This window comes from Podarcis vaucheri, assembly GCF_965113315.1.
Source record: "Podarcis vaucheri genome assembly, chromosome: 5".
Taxonomy (NCBI): Eukaryota; Metazoa; Chordata; class Lepidosauria; order Squamata; family Lacertidae; genus Podarcis; species Podarcis vaucheri.
Window position 1 is genome coordinate 44,585,105 of NC_138763.1, and position 24,741 is coordinate 44,609,845.

General features: G+C 47.5%; 1 protein-coding gene across 1 annotated transcript; it reads right to left on the reverse strand.

Moving 5' to 3' along the window:
• Positions 1–111: 111 nt before the first annotated feature.
• Positions 112–23,742, reverse strand: PPRC1 (PPARG related coactivator 1). The gene is made up of 14 exons (XM_082224827.1): positions 23,544–23,742; positions 15,462–15,602; positions 14,765–14,917; positions 13,648–13,749; positions 10,154–12,860; positions 9,494–9,547; positions 7,925–7,985; positions 7,576–7,643; positions 5,745–6,603; positions 3,448–3,585; positions 2,590–2,656; positions 1,403–1,524; positions 1,091–1,242; positions 112–510 (listed from the first exon to the last, which is right to left on the reverse strand). Exons 1-14 carry the CDS (start codon positions 23,649–23,651, stop codon positions 407–409), a joined length of 4,836 nt encoding a protein of 1,611 aa, XP_082080953.1. The 5' UTR covers positions 23,652–23,742; the 3' UTR covers positions 112–406.
• Positions 23,743–24,741: the final 999 nt, after the last annotated feature.

Here is a 24,741-nt window from a genome sequence, read left to right on the forward strand (position 1 = left end):
TCAGATGAGCTTGATTTCACACCTGTATGAAAATCCCTGAGGCCTTGTACCTTGCCTCCTCCAATCCTGCTGTGACAGATACAGACAGACAAAAAGTAGGAGACTGGGAAGATCTATGATTAGAGTTTATTGTCTGCATAGTGATTTAAGTGGACTGAAGGTGGTTGATGTTGTTTTTCCATTCCTGTGCCCACTGTTAGAGAAAGTGTCCTTCCCCTTAAATAGTCCCTAGAAAAACAGCCAGGATAAAAATTGTTTATGGGATTTTTTTTCTGTTATATTTCATTACAAAACCACGCTGGACATAGCAGCTAGGCCCAAGGGGCACCTGCCCCTGCAGCCATTCTGAGGTAAGGCTGGTGTAGGCAGATGCCTACCGGGCAACGTGAGCCCGAGAGAGCCAGCGTTACCTCTGCAGACTCCGCTGAGCCTGCTTCAATAAGGTGTCGAAGTCAAGGGAGTCAAATTTGCTCCTCGCGGGAGCAGGCTCAAAGTCATCTCGGTTTGAGTCTGAAAAACACAAAGACAGTCACCGGTGAGTCAACTAGAATTAGCAACCAGAAAAGTGCACTGGAATGGAAAGGCTGACTAGGCCTCTAGCCACCTCTACACTCCCCCCCTAGACTGTTTGCCCCAAGAAAACTCTGGAATCAATTATTCCGAACTCTTCTCTCTCTCCCACCTTCTCTGTCACACATAGGTAATGAATATACGGGGGTGTTACTATTATGTTATCCATTTTGGGTTTGTATGTTGAAAACCACCCTGTGATCTTTGGATGAAGGGCGGTATATAAATTTAACACATAATAATAGGCAAAAATCAGTGTCAAGCTAGCTGAACCTCAACTGACAACTCCATTACCCAAGATACTTAAGACCAAGCTTCCTTTGCTGTGTTGCGAGACACCTCAATGCAGGACTGACACCACAAGAATCATGAGATCGGCAAAATAAAGGTTAAGCAGGGGGCTAACCTCCTGCACAAAGAAAGTTCCAAGAAGTTGGATACTCCTGTTTGCTCAATGTCTCAGAGAAAGTTCATGGCAACTACATTTAACCCAAACTCACAGTCACCTCCATGGACTCACCCAAGTCGGCGTAGTTCCTTTTGCAGAACTGCCGGCGTCCTCCAAAGCACAAGTCAAAGGGCTGCTCATCAGGGCGTTGCAGTGAATGCCCACCGTCTATGGCAGCAAAGGCATCTTCAGCATAGCGGTATGTCACAAAGCCATAGTTATCCCTGCCAGATAGGAAGGACAAGGAATTACGATTCTACAGCTGGGACCAGCCAGGGGGAAAGCGAAGGGCCAGAATGAAACACTCCATCCTCTTCCCCCCTCTTCCCATTAGATCCATGCAGCAAAGGAGGTTGCCCAAAGGAAGGCTTGATCCTCTCTTACCCCTGCTCCCGGAAGTGCAGGGTGCATTCCTCAATGATCCCAAACACAGAGAAACGGTGTCGTAGTTCTGAACGAGTCATCCGGCTGGGGATCTTCCCAATGAAGACAACACGCCGTTCTTCCTATGCACATAATTGAGGGAGAGAAGGGGCAGAACTCAGCCACAGTTCTATCAAGCAATCATCTTCCTCCTCCCAATCCACTTGCCCCAACAAGAACACTCACCACAAACTCATTTTTAAATATAGATCCCCCTGCTTACTTGTGCGAACCACTGATGGGGAACTCATGGTCCTTCAGGATGCTAATAGAATATACTTTCCAGCATCAGTGAGCACTGCCCATCCAAGAGCAAAAATCTGGAGGGCCACAGGCTTCCAAAACTTGTTCTAACCCTTCCCATGGTGCCTCTGTGGATCACTAGAAGTCATGAGCCGGTTTAGCTACTACGCAAATAGCCACAACTATTAACCTTTGTTCATGCAAATACAACTTCAACTTCTAATAGAAAGTGCTCCAGGACCAGGACCTCACTTGGAAGTTTGCCTAAAGGGCTAAGACATTGTCATGTTTTCCTCAAGGGAAGGGGAAAAGCCCAAGTAGGTGCATGTTCCCAAGGTAACTCAACCGTATGTGTACCATATCCAGGGAAATCCAAATTCGACAACCAGCATGCTTTTTTGCTAGCTGAGTGCATCTGTTTTTATTTTTCCTCTCTTTTTTTGCAACTCTTGTTGTGTATTTGCCTACCTCAACAAGGACAAAGACTCTGAAGAACATACCAAGCCTAAACCAGCCACCTCTATGGCTTCTGAGATTTCAGCAAGCATGGCCCACATACTGTCAAGGTCATCTCTGCAGCTCAAGAAGTAGCTACTTGCTTTTTTTAAATAAAAAAAAAGCAATTGCTTGCTCAAAAACTGCACTTCTGCACTATATTAGCACTTTGGCAGTGAGGAAAGTTCACTGTCACTTAAACAGGCCAGCCTTTCCTTATCCTTGGATCAATGGAAAAAGCAGAGCTGCCTGGTTCTGGGAAAAACAGCCTAATAGCATTAGGTTGAAGAAAGCATATCAATTCCTGAGCAGGAAAGTGACACATAGTCTTACAATGGCCATGATTAAGGCAGCCCCCCCGTGATGTAGCTGCCCTTCCTAGAACACTGGCATGCCCCAGAAATACTCACTATTGCACGGTCTTTGTATCCGTTTTTCTGCCTTTGGTAACGCTCACGGGAGCTGCTGGAATTGTATCTGTATGGTTTTTTGTAAAAAAGAAGTCAAAGCAAAGCAGAGTGAAAAAAGTGAAATGGTAGCAGAAAGGTAGGAGCAGCTTGATTCTTCACTTAGGGAGATACAGCCATCATCTCCTGGTTTTTAGCTCTTAGAGAAGAATAAGATGTTCCAGGCTGCAAGCAGCTTCCAAGGAAGAGGGGGGGGGGTGGGGAGAGAGAGAGAGTGAGAAGTACTGATCCAGTTGGGGTCCACTCACGTGGCTGGTCAGTATAAAGCTAAACACCCCACTCATTGTGAAGGTGGGGGGGAAGTGCCGCACAAAAAACCCTGCAAGCTGTTGATCAGGTGACAACTAACTTGTGAAAGTTGGCACAGTGGCAAGAATACAGGCAAGACCTGGAGATCCTAGGCTGCAGTTCAGCTATGAAACTCAATGCAAAAGTCACAGCACACTTTACTGCACACGAGGCAAAAAACACACCTCTGAGCCCCTTGGAGGAAGGGCAGAATACTAAGGTGCCAAATACGTGGGAAGGGTTCAAGGTTCCAAGAAAGGAGAATGCAAAACTACTTCACAAGGAAAACCCATATGGTGACTTAAAAAAGCACAAAAATGCATTTAAAACATTTCACATTATTTAATGTGGGGAAACAGAGAGGGAGCCCAAACTGAACATAAAATATTTGACTTTACTTTCATATTAGAATTGCTGGGGTGGTGGTGGTGGTGGAGAAAGGGGAAGAAGACAGATTATATATATTATTATATATATATTCAAGAGAACAAACACAAGTGCTGCATGTCTCACCTCTTCCTTCTGTGCAGAGAGGGGGAGCAGGAGGATGATCTTGATATGTAGGAGGAACACGAAGAAGACCGGGACCTGCCCCTCGACCGGCTCCAGGAGCTCCCACAGGAAGAGGAGCTGGAACTTCGAGAATGGTACCTGGAGTGAAGGAGGGAGCCCAGTGAGACCAGCAGCTACACACACTGTGTGTCCATGGGAGTGCGTGCAAACACACACAGGAGCTCCCAAGTGACCTTCAGCTTGTGCAACCTGCTTGCAATGGAGCTTCAGCATGCCTTCTCTCCCAAGGAACAAGGGGTTCCCAAGACAGAAAACCTTGTGGCAAAGCAGACTGTGACACCTACTTGCATTGGTAGAGGTCTATCCAAAATATATTGGTCAAATGTTCACCCTAAGACATGCCCAAGACGCTTTAACACTTGTTCTGTAAGGGACTGGAGCTTAATAGGGCATTTGCATTACATGCAGAAGATACCCAGTGAAATTCCTAGCATCTAAAGTAAAAAGAAATCAGTTAACAGGAGATGGGGAGAGCTACCCTGGAGAGCTACTGTCAAGAATAGACAATGCTGATTTAGATGGATGAACGGGAAGCTGCCATATACCAGGTAAGACTATGTTTAAGAAGTAACTTACTGCTAACAGTAGAAGTGCAGGATATGCACAGTGCAGTTAATTAAGGGCTGCATAGCCATTTCTATCTCCCCACTACAAGATATACCAGAAGTATGGCAGATGTTCAGGCCACTCTATTCCACCACAAATCGGGACGAAGGTCAATTTCTGTGCTTGGTATGCATTGTGCAAGTTAAGGCTTCATTTCCATCAACAGGTCTTAATACAGTGGTACACCGGGTTACAGACGCTTCAGGTTATGCATTTTCGGGTTGCGCACCGCGCCGATCCCGGAAATACTGGAACAGCTTACTTCCAGGTTTTGGCGCTCACGCATGCGCAGAAGCACTAAATCACACTTTGCGCATGCACAGAAGCGCCAAATCACGACCCACACGTACGCAGACGCAGCACTGCAGGTTGCAAACGCCCCGGGTCACGTTTGCAACCCGAGGTAATTCACCTGATCAAAATTTCTCCAGAGAGAGGCAATTAAGGAGAGAGTGCAACTTGCGCATCCGTTAGCCATGGACTGTTGCCACCTATGTCATTGTGTGGCTAACCTTCCACTCCAAGGGTCCTGAACACTGGGTTTTTGGAAATAATTGAAATCTTAGGCCTTAATCATCATCCGCATCCATGTGCATTCCTTAGTACTATCAAGTGAATAGACCAGCTGAGGGCTGGATATTGGCAGCCGCCTCAGGCAGCACAAGATGTCACTAGAAACAGAACTGATGAAAAGAGAAGCAGAGGCTTAATGGGCCCAGCTGAAAAGGTTCAGCAACCCACAACCTGCCATTCCTAGGATGGGAAGAGTCCTCATGGTGACTATATGTCACATGCAAACTGAATTAGTCTGTGGCCCCTCCGTATAAGGCGCAGAACAAATTCACCAAGAAGGGTATCCAACTAACATGTCCCAGTAACAAAAGGATTTCCATTTATGCAAATCTGCTCCAGAAGGCTGGCAGAACCACCAAAAATAAAATTAGGGGCATGGGGAGACAGGGAGAAACTCCTGTTGTGCAAACAGAAATCCCTGTGCTAACAGGACCGTTACTTAGCCCTGCTTTGGATTCGACCCAAAGGGACAGAAAGGGATGCTAGATGCACACTCATTAGAGCAGTTTGCAAAGCTATCCTCCAAGTAACAAGATACAAGTTGAGAAGTTCAGTCCAAAAGATCCTCTGGATGAGAACCAGAATAGGCATGCAAAGATAAAGGTAAAGGACATCTGGACGATTAAGTCCAGTCAAATTTGGCTATAGGGTGTTTTCCAGGTCATGTGACCAGCATGACACTTCTGGTGCAATGGAATATCGTGACGGAAGCCAGAGCGTTTACCTTCCCTATTGGTACCTATTTATCTACTTACACTATACATACATAGGCATGTATACTGTAGATAAGAGCCTAAGACTCACTAAGCTTGGAAAGGGCCCAGCTATCCACAAGGCTAGCAAAGAGTACAGTGGGCTTCCTCTTGGGCAACGTAGACTCCATTGCTGCTCATGTGCATGCAAAACACCCCAAGCCACCCCACAGCACTCCACACCCATAACCTTCAGCCACAACAGCTGCTGAGGGAAAAGGCCCATAAAACTTCTGTGCCACGCAAGGGCAATTTGACACTCGGGGTGCCGAGTCTTGGCAAGAGGAAAGAGACTTCATCCCTCACCTTCGCCAGCGTTTCGCTGGGGGAGACCGAGAGCGTGACCGAGAAGAGGACGCAGAGGAAGAGGAAGAGGAGGAGCAGGAGGATGAAGAGTCACTGTTGTCACTGTCTCCATCAGAGCTGAAGGATCGGCTGGCGCGGGTCCGGCTGGTGCGGGTCCGCCTGCCTCTCCAGGGCCCCTCTGGGGGACTGGCTGACTTCTGCCTGCCCCGGTAGCACCGCAAGGAGCGTTTGGAAGCCAGCCGCTTCTGCCGAACCTCTTGAGGCTGCTGCAACGTGGGTCCTTCTGCTTCCCGGCAGGGGGATGCAGCCGGAGATAACAGTACGGAGCACGGATCGTCGCTGCCCGCGGACCTAGGTGTGCTAGTCCGGTGGTCCAGGGGCTCCTTTTGTGAGCTGGTGGGGCTGCTGTCCAACAGCGGTGACTCTGATGTGTCAGGGCTGGAGCTGGCTGCAACAGGAATAGAGGCTCTGAGCTGCTCCCACCCAACATCTCTGGGACTCTGGCAGGCAGCCGCCGTGCCAAGGGAGCCAGCAGGGTCCAGTCTGACAGCAGCAGGGAGCTGGCTCGCAGCAGGGGGCTGATCCGGCACTTCTTTTGCCACGGCTTTGATGGGCTTTATTGTTATGTCAGAGTTTTGCTTGACGTTCCACCGGGCACCTCCCTTTGGCTGAGCGGCACTAAGCTGACAGTAGTCATGCTCACCGGAGCCGACGTGAACGGGGGCTGCAGCTTTCCGGTGAGGCTTGCTCAGGGATTTCGTGAGCCTGACGCCTTTGGTGGAGCCAGCCTTACCCAACAGGGAGACGGCCACCAGAGGTTTCCAGAGCTGGTGGGGCGGAGTGGCTGGAGGCGTCAGTCCTGCAGAGAGACAGAGAGCCCTCAGGAGATGGAAGAGAAACCCATGTGCACAGCACCCCCCCACCCTCAAAAAATGTGGTCCAGGCAACTGGCCTTGTTGCCCCTCCTATGGGGGGGGGTGTCAAAGTTTTCACCCCCAGCAATAGCCCAAACCAGCTCAATTTTACAACTTCCTTCCAGAAAAAATTACGAAGACTCCATCTTCTTGAAAAGGCTATGCGGTGGGTAACCTTTTTTTGGGGGGAGAGGTAGCATTCCCTTCCGGGCAACCTTCCAGGGGCTGTATCCCAGTGTTGGGCAGAGCCAGTGATATAAGTGGGAGGAGCAACTTATGCAACTTTTACCACTGCACAGTGGGCTACTTTCTATTTACACACCCTTTTCTGCCCCCCATCTGGACAAGCAAGATACATTTTCAAAGTTTGAGGACACATTACAGCCAGAGAAAAATAGTTTGCAGTGTGAAAGACAAGTCAGTAAGGACTGTTGCCTGGGCAGAGTTCCAAGGGCCACACAGAGAGCCCTGAAGTGCCACACTGCTTCCCTTCCCCATGCTCTAGTCTTTGAGTGAATTGCCACCCCCACCCAGCAGTTTACCTTTAATGTAAATTTCATGCCTTTGCATTTTGACGGCAATTTATAATTACTTGATTCTTTTTCTGCTTTTTAGCTTATGTCTTTTCATGTTTATGAAAAGGGTGTGTCACAGTTGCCCCATCTACCTTCCTAAAAGAGCATCCTTCCTCAGCATGAACAACCTAAGCTAGGCCCCTCAGCAAGAGCTCAACAGAGAATCTCAGGAATGCATTTTTTTGGGTGCTGAAGAGTTGAGGCAAATTAGCTCTGCCCTCAACACTCACTTCACCTCTACCCCACACCACTCCTGGAGAAAGAGCGTGTTGAATTTCCTGGCATTTCAGTCTCAGGGATCATCTCTCAGTACAGAAAGAGCTTAACTCTAAGAGCCTTCACCTGCAACATTGGTGAGCTCTGGCGCCTGAAGCCGGTCCACCATTTTCTTTTCCTGCTGTGCCTCAGAGCTGAAGGGGAGAGAGAGAGAGAGAAAGGCCTCTATTACACACAAAGTGTCCCACACAATCAGGAATCACCTAGTCAGCACATGGAGCACTGAAACACCGCATGCTGGGTACTCCTTAGCAAGTTATCATGCAACTTAGTCCAGGATGTGCGTGTTCTGAAAAGCAGGTCTCTTGCCACCAGTGTTTCTTGCCTGCCTCCAGAAATGCAGTGCTATTTGTCAACCAAGCGGAAATAATTGTGGGTGGGAAGATACCTTGTAAGGACCAAGTTCTGTACTCACCCATTGTTCCCCAAAGTCACATTGTCCTTAGATTTTGCCATACTAGGAGCTTCCTTTTTGGCTAAAAAATAAAATAAAGCAAAGCATTATTCACAAGCATTTTTTCTGAGCACAAAACCTGCCTATCTTTTCTGGAGACCTAGGTTCTTTTCAATGAAAAACACATTCACCCAAGCCAGTGGGCGTATTTATTTTATTTTTACATGTATATCCCCTCTTCCCCTCCCATCAGCTCTAAATAGCATACATGGTTCTCTCATCCCCATTTTATCCTCACAATAACCCTGTGAGGTAGCCAGGCTGGGAGGCAGAAGCTGGCCCAAGGTCACCAGATGAGCCAAGTGGGGAACTGAACTCTGGTCTCAGATAGCTCTCTTCGTTTCCACAAGAAGTGTGGTGCTTTGTGGAAAGAAAGTGCAAGGAAGCCTGGGACTGGCTGCCACCTTCATGTGATACACAAGGCAGTCAGGCATGTTTGTGTCAGCTTGCATTTCTTAGTAGAGAAAATATTGATCTGATATGAAGAGATCTTTCCTATTCTGATTAATTCAAGAGGGTTCTGGAAGCTTCTCTGCGTGAAAGAAACAAGAAGGTTCATGATGTTTGGGTCATTCCTTCAGAGAAGGCAGAGTACAGCTGGCTTAAACTGGTTCTGTTATCTCTTTTGTCAAAGTCATGCTGACTATAATAGGCGGCCAGAAGGAGCCTCGGTTTCACTTTCACTTTCTATCTCTTTTCTCTTCTGGTGTGGTGTTCTGTATACAGTCGTACCTCTGGATGCGAACGGGATCCATTCTGGAGCCCCGTTCGCATCCTGAGTAGAATGCAACCCACAACTGCACATGTGTGATTCGACGCTTCTGCGCGCAACGGCATTTTGAGCGTCTGCGCATGCACAAGTGGCGAAACCCGGAAGTAATGCGTTTCGTTACTTCCGGGTCACCGCGGAGCGTAACCTGAAAATCCTCAACATGAAGCATATTTAACCCAAGGTATGACTGTACAGTCGTACCTTGGCTGTCGAACGGAATTTGTTCCAGAAGTCTGTTCGACTTCTAAAATGTTTGACAACCAAGGCGCGGCTTCCAATTGGCTGCAGGAGCTTCCTGTACGCATCGGAAGCCGTGGAAGCCACACCGAACTTTTGGCTTCCAAAGAACATTCACAAACTGGAACACTCGCTTCTGGGTTTGCAGAGTTCAGGAGCCAAGGTACAAGGCTGTATAGTGTTAAGGTTTAGACTTATTAAAGTCGTTGTAAGTTGAAGTCTGCTGCAACAGGATTTCTTATGGACAATGCAAATCCTGAGGGTATTGAATTTGTGACCATTATGCTCATTTGCCTTAAGTAGCAGTAAAGCTCAGCTGGATGAAATACAATTGCCTCTGGGAATCCTGCAACGTGTTTAAGTTTTTACTCTGCTAAGTATAGGTTGGAATCTGCTCTGGATCAATATGGAGTAGAATTTCAATGACAGTTTTGGGACAGGCGAAGAAGCTGGAGGAGTGAACAAGCCTGCCGGCACACTGGTCAACGTGCTGAGCTGCTTGTCCAAATTTCGCAACTCACCTTCTGTCTTTTCAAATTGCTCTAGCAGGCTGGACAAATCAGAGGCTTCAATTCCTGAGGGGAAAATGATAATATTAACGCATTGTGTACACTCGTTTGGGCTTCGTAACTTCTCAGAAGAAGCTTCACTGGGCGGCCGGAGAAGCCAGCCTCCCCACTATTACTGCCTGGCCCTCTTTGCCAGCATCTTCAAAACAGTGTCTTAAGAGCATGAGAGGGAAACAGACAGAATATGTAACTACTTAAGCATAAAACATGGAATGCAGTTGTTTGGAGCAAAAAAAGGGGGGGGTAAGCAGGTTGCGAACACGTGATGAGCTAGAAAGAGGACTGTCCCCAGGCTTTAAAGCAGGGCTTCCCAAAGGGATTTTGACCTCCTGAAGTGAAGGGGTCAAGAAATACCATGGGGCAGAAATAGGAAAGGAAAATAAGTTTGCAAGGTATAATGCATAATTAGGAATTATGAGCCTCCAATGGATATGGGCTTCCTTTTCTTAGAAGGGGATCCCACCATACAGGTTTATGAGCCCACCAAGGGGAAACCCTGATCTGCACCCCAGGTTCTGTGTCCAGCAAAGGACTGCCTGCCATGCCATTCTTAGGCCACAGATGCCACTTAACCCTCTCCTCCCCCCAAACCTCAGCAGCACAGCCACTCACCAATTTCATTGATAAAGGCTTGAACAATGTCCTCTTTACAGCTGCGCTGTGCAATGTTGATGAGTGGTTGGTACTTCCAAATATGGGCTGTTTTCTTGGAGAGCTGAGCAGTTTCATGCACCTTCTGGGGCACCAATGATGCTGGAGAAGCGGTTGCTGTTGGGGCAGCTTCCTCAGCACCCACCTCCATTGCAGTTGGCGCTGTGAACTTTTCTGGCACTGAGGCAGCAGGAAAGGAAGAACATTCTTCATGTGACCAGGAAGCAGGAGGTGCCTCTTTGGCACTTGAAGCTGCAGTGTGTATACTCAAGGTCTTCTCCATACGGTCAGAGAGCACAGGGGCCTTCCCTGAAGGTTGTAGCAGATCAGGAAAGGACAGCTCTTCTGAGGGCTTTGAGGCCTCCCTAACTTGCTGGGAAGGAGGTGCAGAATGGGGTTCCCCCAAAGACTGAGGGCTGGAGCTCTTCCTGGCACAATGAGACAGTGCCGCCTCCCCTGAAGGCTCAATGACTGATGGTGAAGACAGCTTCCCCAGAGCTACTTGCCTCCTTGGGTCAGACACTCTTCTGGGGTCAGCTTTGATGGCAGAAGGGACATGCGCTGGCGGGAGCTGTGTAGGCAGGCTTGGTTTCTCACTGGCAGCCAGGCTTTGCATTCTGGGCTCTGGCATCAAGGCTGCATTCTGGGGACCAAGTGCCCCTTCGGAACAAGATGGTGCAGGCAAACTGCCAGCCAGATGTCCCTGATCCCCGTAAGGGATGGGCAGCATCGGATGGGGTACTGGCATGCCCGGCCAGTACGGTGGCTGTGGCACCCACTCGACAGAGCTGTAAGGGGGGCCTGGGGCTAAAGGTGGCAAAGTAATGGGCGGGGGAGGCCAGGTCGGAGGGGGCACAGGAGGAACCATGTGGAAGACAGAAGGGCAGGCCTCAGCAGCAGGAAGTGGAGGTGGCAGGCTTTGGTAGGCGGCTGGCACAGGGGCAAAGGGAGGCCAGGGAGGCACAGGTGGTAGGAAAGCCCCTGAGGGTGGGGGCAGGAAAGGCGGAGGCAACGTTGGAGGCACCTGAACCCCAACAGGGGGAAAGGCACAGGCTGTGCTGGGCAGTGGGGACGCAGCAGGGAGAGATGTGATAGGTGGTGGTGGAGGAGGAGGTGGTGGAGGAGGAGGAACAGGGCTCATACAGCCATGCTGCAATGGAGGAGCCACTCTTGGTGCAGAATTTGGAGCTGGCATGGATAGAGGAGGGGCACTTGCACTGCCAGCTGGGACAGGAGCAGCGGAGGAGCCAGCGGGCTTCTCAGGGTCCTTTGCCAGTCCAGACGAAGCAACTTTGGAAGGCAATGGTGGGACCAAGCAAGGAAGCTCAGCCAGTTCTGTGGGGAGTTCAGGGAGGCTGGGCCACTTGCTGGCGCTCTGGTTCTCTGTGCTGCTCCTACAGCTCCCATCGCGAGGCTGGCGCTGCTGACGGCGCTGCCTGTATTCACTCAGGCTGAGAGGCCTGGGCTTTGCTTCCTTTGGGGGGCAGCCAGCATCCTCATTACTGGGAGGCTGCCTTTCAAAGTCTGCAGTACTGCTGGGGAGCTGCTGGGGAGGTTCTGGGCCAGCCACCTCATTCGCCAGCAGGACGGGCTCACTCGGCACATCCCCCTCTTTGTGCTCAGCAAACCGCAGTTCCTTGTTGCATGGCACAAGTGGGGTTTGGGGCTCCAGTTCCTCCATCTCAATGTCTGATCTTTCCACTGTATGGGCTGACTGGTCTGAGCGCAACCTGCCCTGCTCTTCCCCTCCAGCTTTCTCCATCTCCTCCTCTGGCAAAGGGTGGCTTGGCTTAGTCTCAGCCTGCTCTTCAGTACAGACAGGAATCGGCCCACAGCTTGTGGCCTCTTTGCGCCCCATTGTTTCCTTGTTCGATTTTCTCTTGGTGCACATCTTGTCCTTTGCCAAGGCACTGCGCTTTGGTTTTTTGTGTGCAGCTGAGCTAGGTTCAAATAGAAGTTCTTGTTCATCCATTGAGTCCTGGGCTTTTGCCCCTGGATGAGCATCTTCTACCCCTTGGAGGGCAACCCTGCCGACATCTTCAGCCCGCTTGTCCAGGTCAGGCTCTCTGTCCAGGCAGGCAGCCTTGGTGCTGTCATCAGGTGGTAATTTTTCCAGGGCAGGGTCCAGGAGTGCTGCCCCTTCATCCACATGGCTAGCTGTACAGTTGCTTTCAGTTCTGTCCTGGATCTCTGTCTCCATTCTCTGCAGGACCACAGGGATCTCCATGCTCTCTCCACTCTCAGGCACCACCTCCAAAACAAGTGGGCCGGCAAGGAGCTCCTCGGCAAGGGGCCGGTTGTTAGGACTCAGGCACACTGTGAAAGTGGGTATGCAGTAAGGGTGCATGGACCTCACCAGCTCACTGAGGGAGATGCTCTCCGGGGCAATGACACAGGGACCATCACTTGCAGGTGGGTTCGGTTCAGCCTCCTTCATCGCTGATGCTACAAGGGTCTCCTTCACACCTGCCCCCAAACCCTGCCTGCTGCTTGTTGCGGCCGTTTCCTCCTCCTCCTCTTCCTCCCCATCACTGCGCTGCAGCACAGGCAGCTCTCGGTCCCTGTGCCTAAACAGCACACGCTTGCTACTGGGCTTCTTTGAAGCAGCCGAGTCGTTGTGACAACTTGGAGGCAGTCCCAAAGGGAGGCTGGCAGTGCTGGCTTCAATCTGGAGGGGAAGAGAGATCATGTAGTAAAGCTCCTTGCAGGTATGATGATCTTGGGGGGGGGGGCGCGATTTCCAACTTCTTTGCTATCTCACCAAAGGATGCTTCCTAAACACTGACTTTAGAGAGATCCACTGCTAGAATTACAGTGGTACCTCGGGTACAAACACTTCAGGTTACAAACGCTTCAGTTTACAGACTGTTAAGAACTTTACTTCAGGATGAGAAGAGAAATTGCGCAGCAGCAGTGGGAGGCCCCATTAGCTAAAGTGGTACCTCAGGTTAAGAACAGTTTCAGGTTAAGAATAGACCTCCGGAATGAACTAAGATCTTAACCAGAGGTACCACTGTATATTAGTCTCTTAGGGTTGCCAGATCATCACCCAAGGGATGCTTTTACTTATTTAAAGCATTTTTAAATGCATTTGCACCTTTCATAGCTATGTGAAAGGCAGCAGCTAAGCAAGTGGCGTTTCTTCCATTTCTGAAGTACTCTGGTGGCAGAGGTTGCCCTTACTCGACTCCTGCTGATTTGGAACTCAGCTCCCCCTCTATGTAGCCCCCAATCCAGGAGAGGCCATGCCAAAGAGGACTTCATAAATAATCTTGATACAAGGCAGATAGGTGCAGGGAAATATTAGTTTAATATTTTATTTCATTTTTATTGATACACTGCTTGATTGTAAGAAGAAAACCTCAAAGCCATTTGCAAGATAATGTAACGGTAAACCAGAGATAAAAACTGGGTTGCCCACTGCACAACCCACCGATTTGGTTGGAACATCTCACCTTCTCTGTCACAATGGAGCAAAGTCTAGGCTCCTTTAAGTCCTCTATGGTGTGGAAGTCTTGCTCAGGGGGTGTCACGGACAAGCTGAGAAACCTCTGAAACTGACAGAAGGAGAGTCGTTTGGAAAGCAGAAGTAAATTCAACTAAATCTGAAAATGCCATGTGAAGTGCTCCCATTTTACCAGCAGAAGCTGAGCTTTGCAAGATAGCAGCCAATCCATGCTCGCCTGGGGTGCATAGATTGAGGAATGTTCTTCAAACCACATTTAGCATCTTTGCATGTTTCCACCCAATGGCAAGAGAGCCCTTTTAACACTACCTAGCCACCTCTTAATGCTACAACATGTGCACCAGAGGGCGCTCTGACCTTGCAGAGTTCACAGTGTGCTAGACCCATTACATTTGGATGCCAACTGTAAAGAGGGATACTTGCCAGGATTTTCTGAATGCGTGTACTGGTGCACATGCCTGCCAGGAAGAGGCAGCTAGCCTGGAGAAAATGATGTCACTATTGTCAATGTATAAGCAAAAAAAAAAAAAAGACGTGACTGTCCTAAGAAACTTCATCATCAAATGCAGATTGAGATGAGATCACAGGTGAGGAAAAAGGCCTCCAGAACTTCCATAAGGTTGATAAGATCATCCTGGAACTGTGACAAAACCCACAAGAAAACCAAATGCTAGCAGCCAAGAACAGGATGCTGTTGTGTGTATATAATGATGACAGCAATAGGCTGGGAAATCTTGGAGCTGAGTACCAAGCAAAGTATTAAGCAGCTTGGATGCTCAGCCTATGGGAGATGTTTCAAGCTGAAGGAAGAGGAGGATGGGGTCATTCACATCCAAGTCTCCTCTTGGTGGATAAAAAATATATACTTGTGAACTTAGCTGAGATTAGATGAGACAAACTCTGCCAGGGTCCAATCAGCCTATGGTATTACAAGGACAGGATGAAAGTTACATTAGCTTCTCTCAAACTGACATTTCATAATTAACCTTACCCGGGACGGGCTGCAATTTCAAAGGTGCTACACACTGTTGTGGTAACCCCACAATTTTAACTGGCCACACAAGAGAAGGCAAGCAAAATCTTCTGTCCCATAAACCATGTCATACCGAAGAATTATCACGCTCTCTGGGTGATGTCAACAATTCAGAGTCAGGAATGGTATCAAAAGGAGAGAGAGACTCGTCATCCGTGCTATCCAGAATATCTGTGATTGCAGTCAACAGGGAAAGCTCGTTCTCTACATCCATGCGGCCTTTTGTCTGTTAGGAGGGGGAAAACAAACCAAATTTGGAATAGACACTCAGTTCATATATGAAACTCAGGGATGGCTAATTTAGCTTTACCCAGGGAGAGTCCAAGGAAGGAAAGGAGCAACTCTTAAGCTCATTGCCAACACAGGCTTAACTCACTGAAAGTTACAAGGAAAACAAATTAAGTAAACAAGCTGTGGAGGTCAAGGAATGGAATGATAACAGAGGGTTGCTGTTAATGGCAAACAACTCAGATCTGCAAGATGAAGGAGCATTACCAAGATAACTTCACAACCAAATAAACACAGAATAGTTAGAACAATTGAAAATAAAATCCTTGCAGCTGGTTAACATTCCTCATACCATCCAAATAACAACTTCTGAAGCAGGTGTGAGGAATTTAGATATTAGGCCAGCCAGCACATAGCCACTAAGAGTTTAAGGTCTATAAATCTCCCAGAGGATGTCTGAACTTTTGAGCTTCAACGCAGGCCCACACCGGTAGGTTGCTGTGTGCTGGCCGGCTTTCATCTCTCCATAGAGCAGACCATACCTCAGTCAGACTGCTGAAATCCTCAATGATGGAGATGACGGAAGAGTCTAAGTAGTCCTGCATCGTTTCCAGGAACTCTCCTGCTTCAAGGATGGTTTCTGCATCCAGTGATGTCAAATGCAAATCCTCTGCCAATAAGTACTGGGGTGAAGGAGAAAAAGGAAGAGCAACAGATGAGGGCATAGAAAGCTGCTTGGGGGACAATGTAAGTCAATTAAACATTACCTACTAGGTGCAGGTTAGAGCCTTCCTAAAAGTTGACTCTGTCTGATATTAATGCCCTCCCCTCTATTTTCGAACACTAGTCTAAACAATCAGGTAATCTTCAGCATGAAGGGTAGGATATATATCAATTTATTGAAAAAAAGGTACACACAAAATGGATTTATTGCATGTGTGGCACAAGCACCAGTTCTGCAGTTCTAAGCTGTCAAGTGGGCACATATGGGATGAAACACTCCTTCCAGTAGCCTTGTTCCAAACTGCTGGAGGCATTATATACTAACAGAAACTTACTATACGTACATATAGTACAATAACATTGTTTTCTCAAGTGCTACAGAGCAGCTACTTGCAAGAAAAGCTTTAATGCCAATAAGGCTTACATTTTTGGTGTTGAGCTTCTTAAGAGGGAAGCAGCACTAAACTTCTAAGACAGAGAAGACCAACCATTCTGAAGTTTAGGAAAAACCTCCAAGGTGTGAAAAAACTCCCCCCCCCCCCGAGATCATATAGAGGAAACACATACTGGAAGAATTTTGCATCTCAAGGAGATGGGTTAATTGGTTTGTACAATTATTCTTCCTTGCTTCTCAGCACATCCTTCAGGACTTTCAAGGGCTTTCTGGTTTGCTTTATTGTTTTGACTTGCTGCTTGTGTTTCAGGGATAAGTGTTGGCAGAATGTGGGAGGATCAGCTTGTGAACAAGTTCACAAGGTTGGGTGCCTGCCAGGAGGAGTACAGCTGCAGAATTTATTAATTAGGCCAGTGGAGAGGGGTCAGCATATCTTACCTTGCAGGTGATGTGACACTCCTCACACCATCCAAATAATGACTTCTGAAGCAGATGTGAGGAATTTAGATATTAGGCCAGCCAACACAAACCCTTAAACTAAGGGCTTAAGGTACATTTATATAGCTCTCAGGTGGGATCTGAAATTTGACCTTCAATGTAGATCCAGACCAGTAGGGTACTGTGCTGGCCAGCTTCATCTCCCCATTTTCATTCTCATCAACTAAATAGGAAAGTATCTTATCTTGTTTCTGTTATGTTGCTCTGCTTGAATACTGGTTTCAATGACTTTTATTTTGTATTGAGTCTACTATTTAATAAATCACCAAGTTTTTCTCCCCTGGTGTTATTTCCACTGACTCCCAAAGAACTCTTGCATTTGGCAAAACAGATCACTAGAGTCAGAAGTGCAGCCCTTTTCATCCAATAAATGTTGGATTCCTGCCCCTAAGTAAACTCAAGCTGTTTTGCTAATACCTTATCCTCCAATTAGGGTACCAATGTTGCCTTACTACTCAAAGCTGTGAGTGCTAGCATGCACTAGGTCAGGAGTTGTCAATGTGGGGCTCTCCAACTCCCATCAACCCCAGCCAGCATGGCCAATGGAATTTGCCTGGAAAGCACAACCTTGCTATCCCTGCGCTAGTTTCTATCCCCCGTTGCCTATTTCCACAGTCTCTGTTGATTAGCCCACAGCATGTAACTTTACTGAGTCAGTGCATGTTTGCCCCCCACCAAAACACACACACACACACACAAAATCAAAGAGAAATGCCAAGCCACAAAATAAGGTGCAATTTGTTGCTAATGCAAGAAAGGTTCATATCATCCAACTGTGCTAAACGTGTTTTTGAGGAATGGATCTTCAAACATTCTAAACAATGGAATTATCATATCAGCACTGGAATATTCAAGAGACATTTGCACAATAGGATCACCATGCTGATCTCTTGATCACTTCTCAAGGGCTAGTGAGAAAAGACAGGAGCAGTCACCGTAAATGGCTTGCCTTAAACAAGGACAACTATTTCAAGGTAAAGGCTAAGCTGGAAGAAAACAGTGGTCTTCATCTATTTCTACATGGCAGATTCTACAGGAGTAACATTAACTATGAGGCCGCATTCCAAAATCAGTATTGTCAGAGTCAGCAGCAAATAAACATGCATGATCTCTGGGAGGAGCCACCCATTCTGACCTGGGAGATATTTTCTGGCTGCTGAATCAACACATTTAAGATGGGAAACTTGCTAGCTGGAAAAGTCTGCCTTCACTACTGGTTCTGACAAATGGATATGGTGGGAATTCCATTTTCCAATGCCTGCTCCCTAGCCTTTAGGAAGACATAACTGCAAGAGAACGTGATGAGCAAAGTTATGGGAAACTGTGACAATGAATGGATTACCTGTGGACCTCTGTATGCTAATGGACTCCCAGCCATTGTGGTCCAACAATATCTATAGGGCTATAGGTTTGAACCCATACTGGACCCTGTTTAGCTTTGCAGACATGCTAGCAGTTTTACTGCTGCACCACTAAATCCCACTTCAGATCACAGAAAAAATGCAGTTGGTCTCATTCACCCTAAGAACAACAACAAAAAATTCCATTAATGCTCCTTTATTTCTGAGGAATGTTCTCCGGATAGCATATTCCACTGTAGTCTAATATCAGCCAAGGAGCATTATAAAGTCAAATATGCTGTAACACACTGTAGTACAAAAAAACCCTCTAGCACATGCATTCAGTGAATACTATTGCAGTCTGACATATGTTTTGCAGTAACTTGTGATCCTTCTTAGCCCCGTATATCAAACTGCAATGGGAACAGCAACATTTTTATACTCTTCCAATGAACATTCTACAGGCACCACTCAACAAATCAAGGCATGGCCACCCTGCAATTAACCACTTGTTCAGAGTTGCAATCCTGTCCACGTAAGCAGTTTCCTACTACTTGGCCGCACTGCACACACATGGATGTCCAGCAGGCAAGTTGGTAAATGTTATGCAATTATCTGTAAACACTAGGTCAATGGAAGGTAGCAGAGCTGGCAGGATAGGTAAAACTATGAAGCTGAAAACTAGCTTCTCGGGGCAAAGACTATTTTTGTTATGTAACTGTAAGGTGCCCAACGGTTGACCAAAGTGAATCTGAAGGGCAGCCTTTTGTTTTCTGTGTGTGTACATACATGGTTAACAACCAAGTCACCATGAGTAGCAGTCTGTGCTCTCCTGCCAAGGTAACAAATGCTAACATGGAAGTCTGACAGCTGAAGGACACTGTTCCTGGCAACTGAGAGATCACTAGATGAGATAATGTTTTAGAATGCTTTTAAGAACTGTTTTGTTGTGGATGTGTTTGCAGCTTTGGACTCCTTTAGGAAGGGCAGGATACTACTAGTAGTAGTAGTACTATCATCAACATCACCATCATTAACAATATTCCATCAAGAAATTTTTTCACAAATATATGCCTAATGCACTGTACTTTCACATTACAGCTAAACCTTACTCCAGATGAGTTTCTGGAACAGAAATGTCCAATTCATCATCCTTCATAGAATCTATGATACAGGTCCCAGGAGCCACATGGCTCCTACCTTTTCTATCCCTGGTTTCTAACACTGGTCTCCCACGCAGTTGGGGTGGGAAAGAAATAGGGAGTCACATGAACAGTTGCTCTTCCCAGATACCAAGCACAGAGATGCTAAATCCCTTCAGCACGCCTGTTATCATTTTCTCTGTGCTCTGCCCTTGCATCAACTCAGTGGCAATGCCCCCTGCCCCCAGCAGCATCCAGGGGAGATCATTCTGTCTGGCCAGCTAAAATGCTGGTGCTGATGGAACATTCACCATAGTATGAAGTTGAATCCCACCCTGAGTTAATGCTTGCTAATCACCACCAAAGTTCTGCACCTCTCAGTTTGGCTCTCGTTTGTCATAAATCCTGGTTTCCAGTCTGCCGGGTTTCCGTAACAGACTCTCTCTTACCTGTGGCAAGCTAGGGAAAGGATGCTGCATCTTTACCAACAAGCACCTTCTGAACCATTTCAGCACTTTGATCCTACTGCTGACAGTACTTTAACTCCACCAAGGCAGGCTCATAAACACCTCTTCCTAGGGCCACTCCTTTTTTGGGGGTGAAGCAGGGCTAGTCTCAGGGATGCAAACACCCAGAGAGCAGCCAGCTCAGCTTCAGGGAGGGAGGAAATGTGCAGAGCTGGTTAGAAAGCAGGTATGGAGCAAGTTCTAACTCAAAGCATGTTTAACCGCTTCCCTCCCTAGACATCCAGCTGAAATTATTGGGCTTTGCACAGCAGACTCTCACTACAAGGACTTGGCAATACTCCATGAATACCTGGGAGCATTCTTTGGCCTGATGTCCCAGTCACCAAATTTTTCCATGACAGCTTCCCACCTAGTCAGCCAAAATTCTTTTCAGATGCAAAATCCAGAGCAGGGCTGCTAAACTGTTCCACATTTTCTACATGGAGGAGTCTGCATAGCTAGCTTCTCAGATTCTGAAAATTCCCATGGAGTCGTCTGCATTGCTAGCTTCTCAGATTCTGAAAATTCCTAATCAGTTTAAGCTTGAAAATAACCCAAACAAGCTCAAGGTAAGATGGTTTCACATGTGGGGGAGACCACCCTGGCCTTGGATCTCCATTGTGGTCATTAACATCAACTGCTCATCTTTTGGTTGGGAAAGTGGATTTGCCTACCATCTTTCTCTGAAGGTCCAAATGTGGTGTTTTTAAGACACTCCATAAAACGAAAACTGTTGCCACAACATGCAAAAGGAAAAAAGTGAATTTCTCAATAGGACCCATAGCTCATGATGTCAACTGGATAGGACAACATCTTTTCTTGGATTAAATGTTTATGGGTGGTATCCAGCTTTCCTGTTCCACTAGCACAAGAGACTGTGGACCAGAACCCCCCCCCCACGTGCCTCCCCATGCAGTCACCAGCACACCCTCAAAGTCAGCTCTGGAAGGCTAGGAGGGGGGACCTTACAAAGATGATTTTGGGGACAAGCAGGGCAAGGAGAAGGGGGGCTTTTTTGCTGTGCAAGCAGAGTTCTATTTGCAGAGCACTGGGTACAACCCAGGCAGTTAGCTCAGTTGGTTAGAGCACGGTGCTGATAAGGCCAGGTTGTGGGTTCGATCCCTGTACGGACCAGCTGCATTTCCCCCTGTTGAAAGGGTTGGAATAGTTGACCCTTGTGGTCCCTTCCAACTCTACAATTATATGATTAACCCTTCATGTTCCCTTTCCCTGCTGTGGATTTCACAACTAACCTCTTCCCACCCCATGTCTGTAAATGGCACCAATGACTACAGAACAGTTTCCCACCATCAGTAGATTACTGTGGCAAAGCAGGTACCCTGTCACTAGGCCTGAGTCAATATGCTGCATGAAGAGCTAATCACCTAAAGGAGCATGAATGCATCAACAGGTAAATTCCTGACACTGCCACTGACTGCAGGTTTGACCTTGCTGCTCCCTCAAACTGCTGTAGGTTATGTTTGGTTAGCCATCAGGTCCCCGATTACAATGCCATGTCACCTAAAGCTGGATTTTCTCTCCCAACCCCTTTATAACTGTGGACCAGGGATGATGGGAGTTGGAGCCCAACATCCAACTCCCTAGAGAGCTACATGCTCCTCCTTCCTGCTATAAGCTCACAAGATCTTTGTCTATGCTACCCAGTGTCTTACACTGAACCTTGTTTCCAGATTTGCCTTCTCCAATAGGCAAACAAACTCCAATTATATAGTAAGCCCACAACTTACACCAGGGTTACATTCCTGGGGTTGCACCTAAAGCCAAAAGTGCACATACAGTAGTCAAAACACAATGGATTCAATGGCAGGTGGGATTGCCAAAGTCATTTTTCCCAGGCCCCTTTCTGCTCCCTTTCATCATCATCATCAACACCATCATTTTGCCATGCACATAAAGCTGAATGCATACAAGTTATGGGCTTACTGTATCTTAATAAATGCCCCTATAAATATACCATACTTCAATTGTAATTTAACAAAAGTATAGATTATTAAGGAATTAACATTAAGAATACAGTGAAGGGAAATAGAAAACAAAACAAGAATCCTTAAAGAGGATTTAAGAGATGACAGGTTGAGAATTAACACATCTACCACTGTAATAAAGTCACATATGTTATGAAGCCTAAAGTCTGGTACTTTTATCTGCTTTGCAGTGTGTTCTCCATGGTATTAGGAATATAGGAAGCTGCCTTACACAGTCAGACCATTCCATTGGCCCATCTAACTCAGTACTGTCTAACTGACCAGAAGTAGCTTTCTACAATTTGTGATAGGGTATGATTGTACTCAGAAAGAATTTATGGGCTTAGTGAGCTTATTACACTGCGAAATTCAATTAAGATATGAATGTGGAAGAGTGACAAATGAAAACCTAAGATAAAATCTTGCAAGAGAAGCCAAACATAGTGGTTCAGCTTCTGCAGATGAAAGCTAAGGAAGGCAGGTTCACCTACTACTTAACACCCCTTCCACTTCCAACTACAACAGGCTGGTAATTTAGCAATATAAATTATGTTAAATGCATTTTCCTTTACTTCTCACTGCACAGACACACAAAACAACTAATTTATTTTTGCATGGTCAGGACACAGTCTGCAATCACATGCTTAGTACATTCATCACATGGTATGGACGTGGTAGGAAGGAACTCAATTGGAGAAGAAGTCCAGCTGGAGTCCCAGCAGACTCTTCCAGTGAACAAAATGCCAAAGCAGGCCACATGCACATTACTGCTATTTATCATTCCTAACATGGGCATACACTCTCAACTCCCATAAATGGCTTCTCTCTGAAACTGCTTGCTGGAAGCAAAAGCCATGCTCCAAGTGATCATAATTTTTCCAAAAAATATATAAGCCAACACCAAGGGTTTTCAGGAATGCTGGTAGAATCAGATTCAGAGAACAAGAGATGCTAGATTGTTTGGAGCAGACAGAGGCATGCATGCTTGTAGAGTGCCTTCTCTCAGAAGAATTGAAACTGCTGAAAGACTGCATCATCAAATGGGGCTGAACAGGATCAGCAAGTGGGTGGGGATGAACACACCCAGAAATGAAAAGCTTTGGGTGGGGGGTGTATAAGAGGAAGAGGGTGGAGTTAAGGCAGGCAAAAGCATCAGGGCCCATTTTTACATGAGGGAACGCTTCTCAGTCTGCAGCCAACCCAGCGCATGAGACAGGGCTCACCCATCTCCAGAACAAGCAAAAAGTGCTCTAGCCCACATTGGCATGGGTGGAGGAGACAAAACGAGCCCCGCCCCGTTATGAAAGATAATGTGGATATACCACAGAAGAGGGAGTTAAAAAACAATCACGGGAAAGGGGCTCATTCTGAGCCAGATTTGATCAGAGCGATTCCTAAAAGATTCATAAGTGGGGAGGTCCTATTTCCTTTGCTTAAACCCAGGACTCCAGCCAAGTCATAAATACCCCAGTTCTCCACGGAAATAAGTCCAAAACTGCCCCAATGGTGGTCTAGGGGACACCCCCCCCCCGACAAACTCTAAAGCTAGGACTAGCATGTCTTAGAAACCTCCAGTTTAACGTATCCGTTATTTCGAGGCCCTCGATAACTTTTTTTGTCGGGGTGGAGGCCACCTCCAGATCTCTGAACTGCGGTGGCCCTGACCCAGCTCCCCAAATCCCACCTTATGTCACCGTGTCACTCCTCTGGCCGCCACCGCGAGCCCGGGGCCCACGCGAAGAGCCTCTCCGGGACTCCACCATTCGCAACTTCGCAAAAGCTGGAGCCAGATGTTCCGCGAAGCATTTCCCCCTCCTGCCCCCGAAGCTCCCTTCCGAGGGCACCGGTCCCAGCGCTGCCTTCGCCCTCCTCGCCTCCCAACCCCAGGGCCATGCTAACCCCGGTTTCCCGGTCGTGCTGGCCGGTGCCACCTCCCTATGCCGGCCACGCCGCCTCCACGTGTCCACCCAGCGCCAGCCAAATGGGCTAGCCCAACTCTCTCCCGCCCGCTACCAGCCGCCAGACCCGGCCATTACCTGCGTGGAAGAAAGGCCATTGCCCGCCACGGACTCCGGGCCCCCTCGCAGCGGGAGGGTTCCCCCAGCCCCGGCATGTCCCGCGCCGCCGCCCCACAGCGCCGCCATCTTGGCACCTCCTCGCAAGCAGTTTCAGCAGCCCGGCCGGCACGCTAAAACTCTGTTTCCCAGAAGGCAGCGCGGCGGGGAAGTGAGCTTTTCTTCTGGCGCGATGTATGCTGAGACTCCGTTCCCTAAAGCATCATGGGCGTTGTAGTTTCTTCTGCTGGAGGCGGGCTCAAACACTAATCAATCACTTCAGGCTTGCAGTAATAGCGCGGACATTCAGTGGTAAAAGCATTGCTTTATCTTTGCATTGGTCTAAGGTAATGCTACAGTTTTTAGCCTATTTGTTATGCAATTAAGAAACTGTACAGAGGAGAAATCGTTTGGCACTGGACTTCAGTGCAGGGTATAACTAAGAGGTGTTCTTCAGCCTTCGCCTGTCTGAATCTGATGCTTGGTGATGGGATCTCATCAAGCTGCGTGGTTGATTTTTTCCAGCAGCTTGATCGGAGGTTCGTTTTTATGCAAGATGCAGACCCTCAAAAGTTGCTCTCCTGTTATACTACTACGTCGTTAGCATGTAGGGGGAAACGATGCGGAAAGGCTACGGAGATCAGTATTGCAGCAATTATTCTGTTTAGCCTTCTCTTTTTTGTAACAGGTCCAGATCCCAAGAACTAAGGTTGCAAAAATACTGCCAACTAGCGTGCCCATTGAACACAGCGAGATTTCATAGGTCCGACTACGCACGCATAGGTTCGCGCAGCTTAGCACACCATGTGCGCGGTAGGCAGCCTGGTGACTGATTTGCAGATTCGGTGACGCACAGTCTGTAGTTTTGTTCTAGCCTTGGACCCCGAAAGACGTCTCAGTACAAAGCAGTATTAAATCATTTCCGGCAATTTCCTCTTTATTGAATGCGGCATTTCCTTGCTTACAGCTGCCATGAATTCTATATTCTTCTTATGCAGCGCGAGAGAAAGCAGACTCTTAACAAAGATCAGCTCTGGACTTAAGGCCGTTAGGCAATCTTATTACATGATTACAATACAATAATACAATTATGCGAAGGAGGAAGACATTTTACAGTTGGGCACGGGCTGCTGCCTCAGCTCCATCTTAATAGTAGGCGGCCCGCCCTTCGACTCCGGGA

Bases quoted from the DNA above. Each gene is read 5' to 3' on its own strand.
- PPRC1 (XM_082224827.1), bottom strand. From the start codon at position 23,651: ATGGCGGCGCTGTGGGGCGGCGGCGCGGGACATGCCGGGGCTGGGGGA. The intron at 7,986-9,493 runs GTGAGTTGCGAA...TTTATTTTTTAG, and splicing joins GCAATTTGAAAAGACAGAAG to CCAAAAAGGAAGCTCCTAGT. The intron at 511-1,090 runs GTGAGTCCATGG...TGTGTTTTTCAG, and splicing joins AAGGAACTACGCCGACTTGG to ACTCAAACCGAGATGACTTT.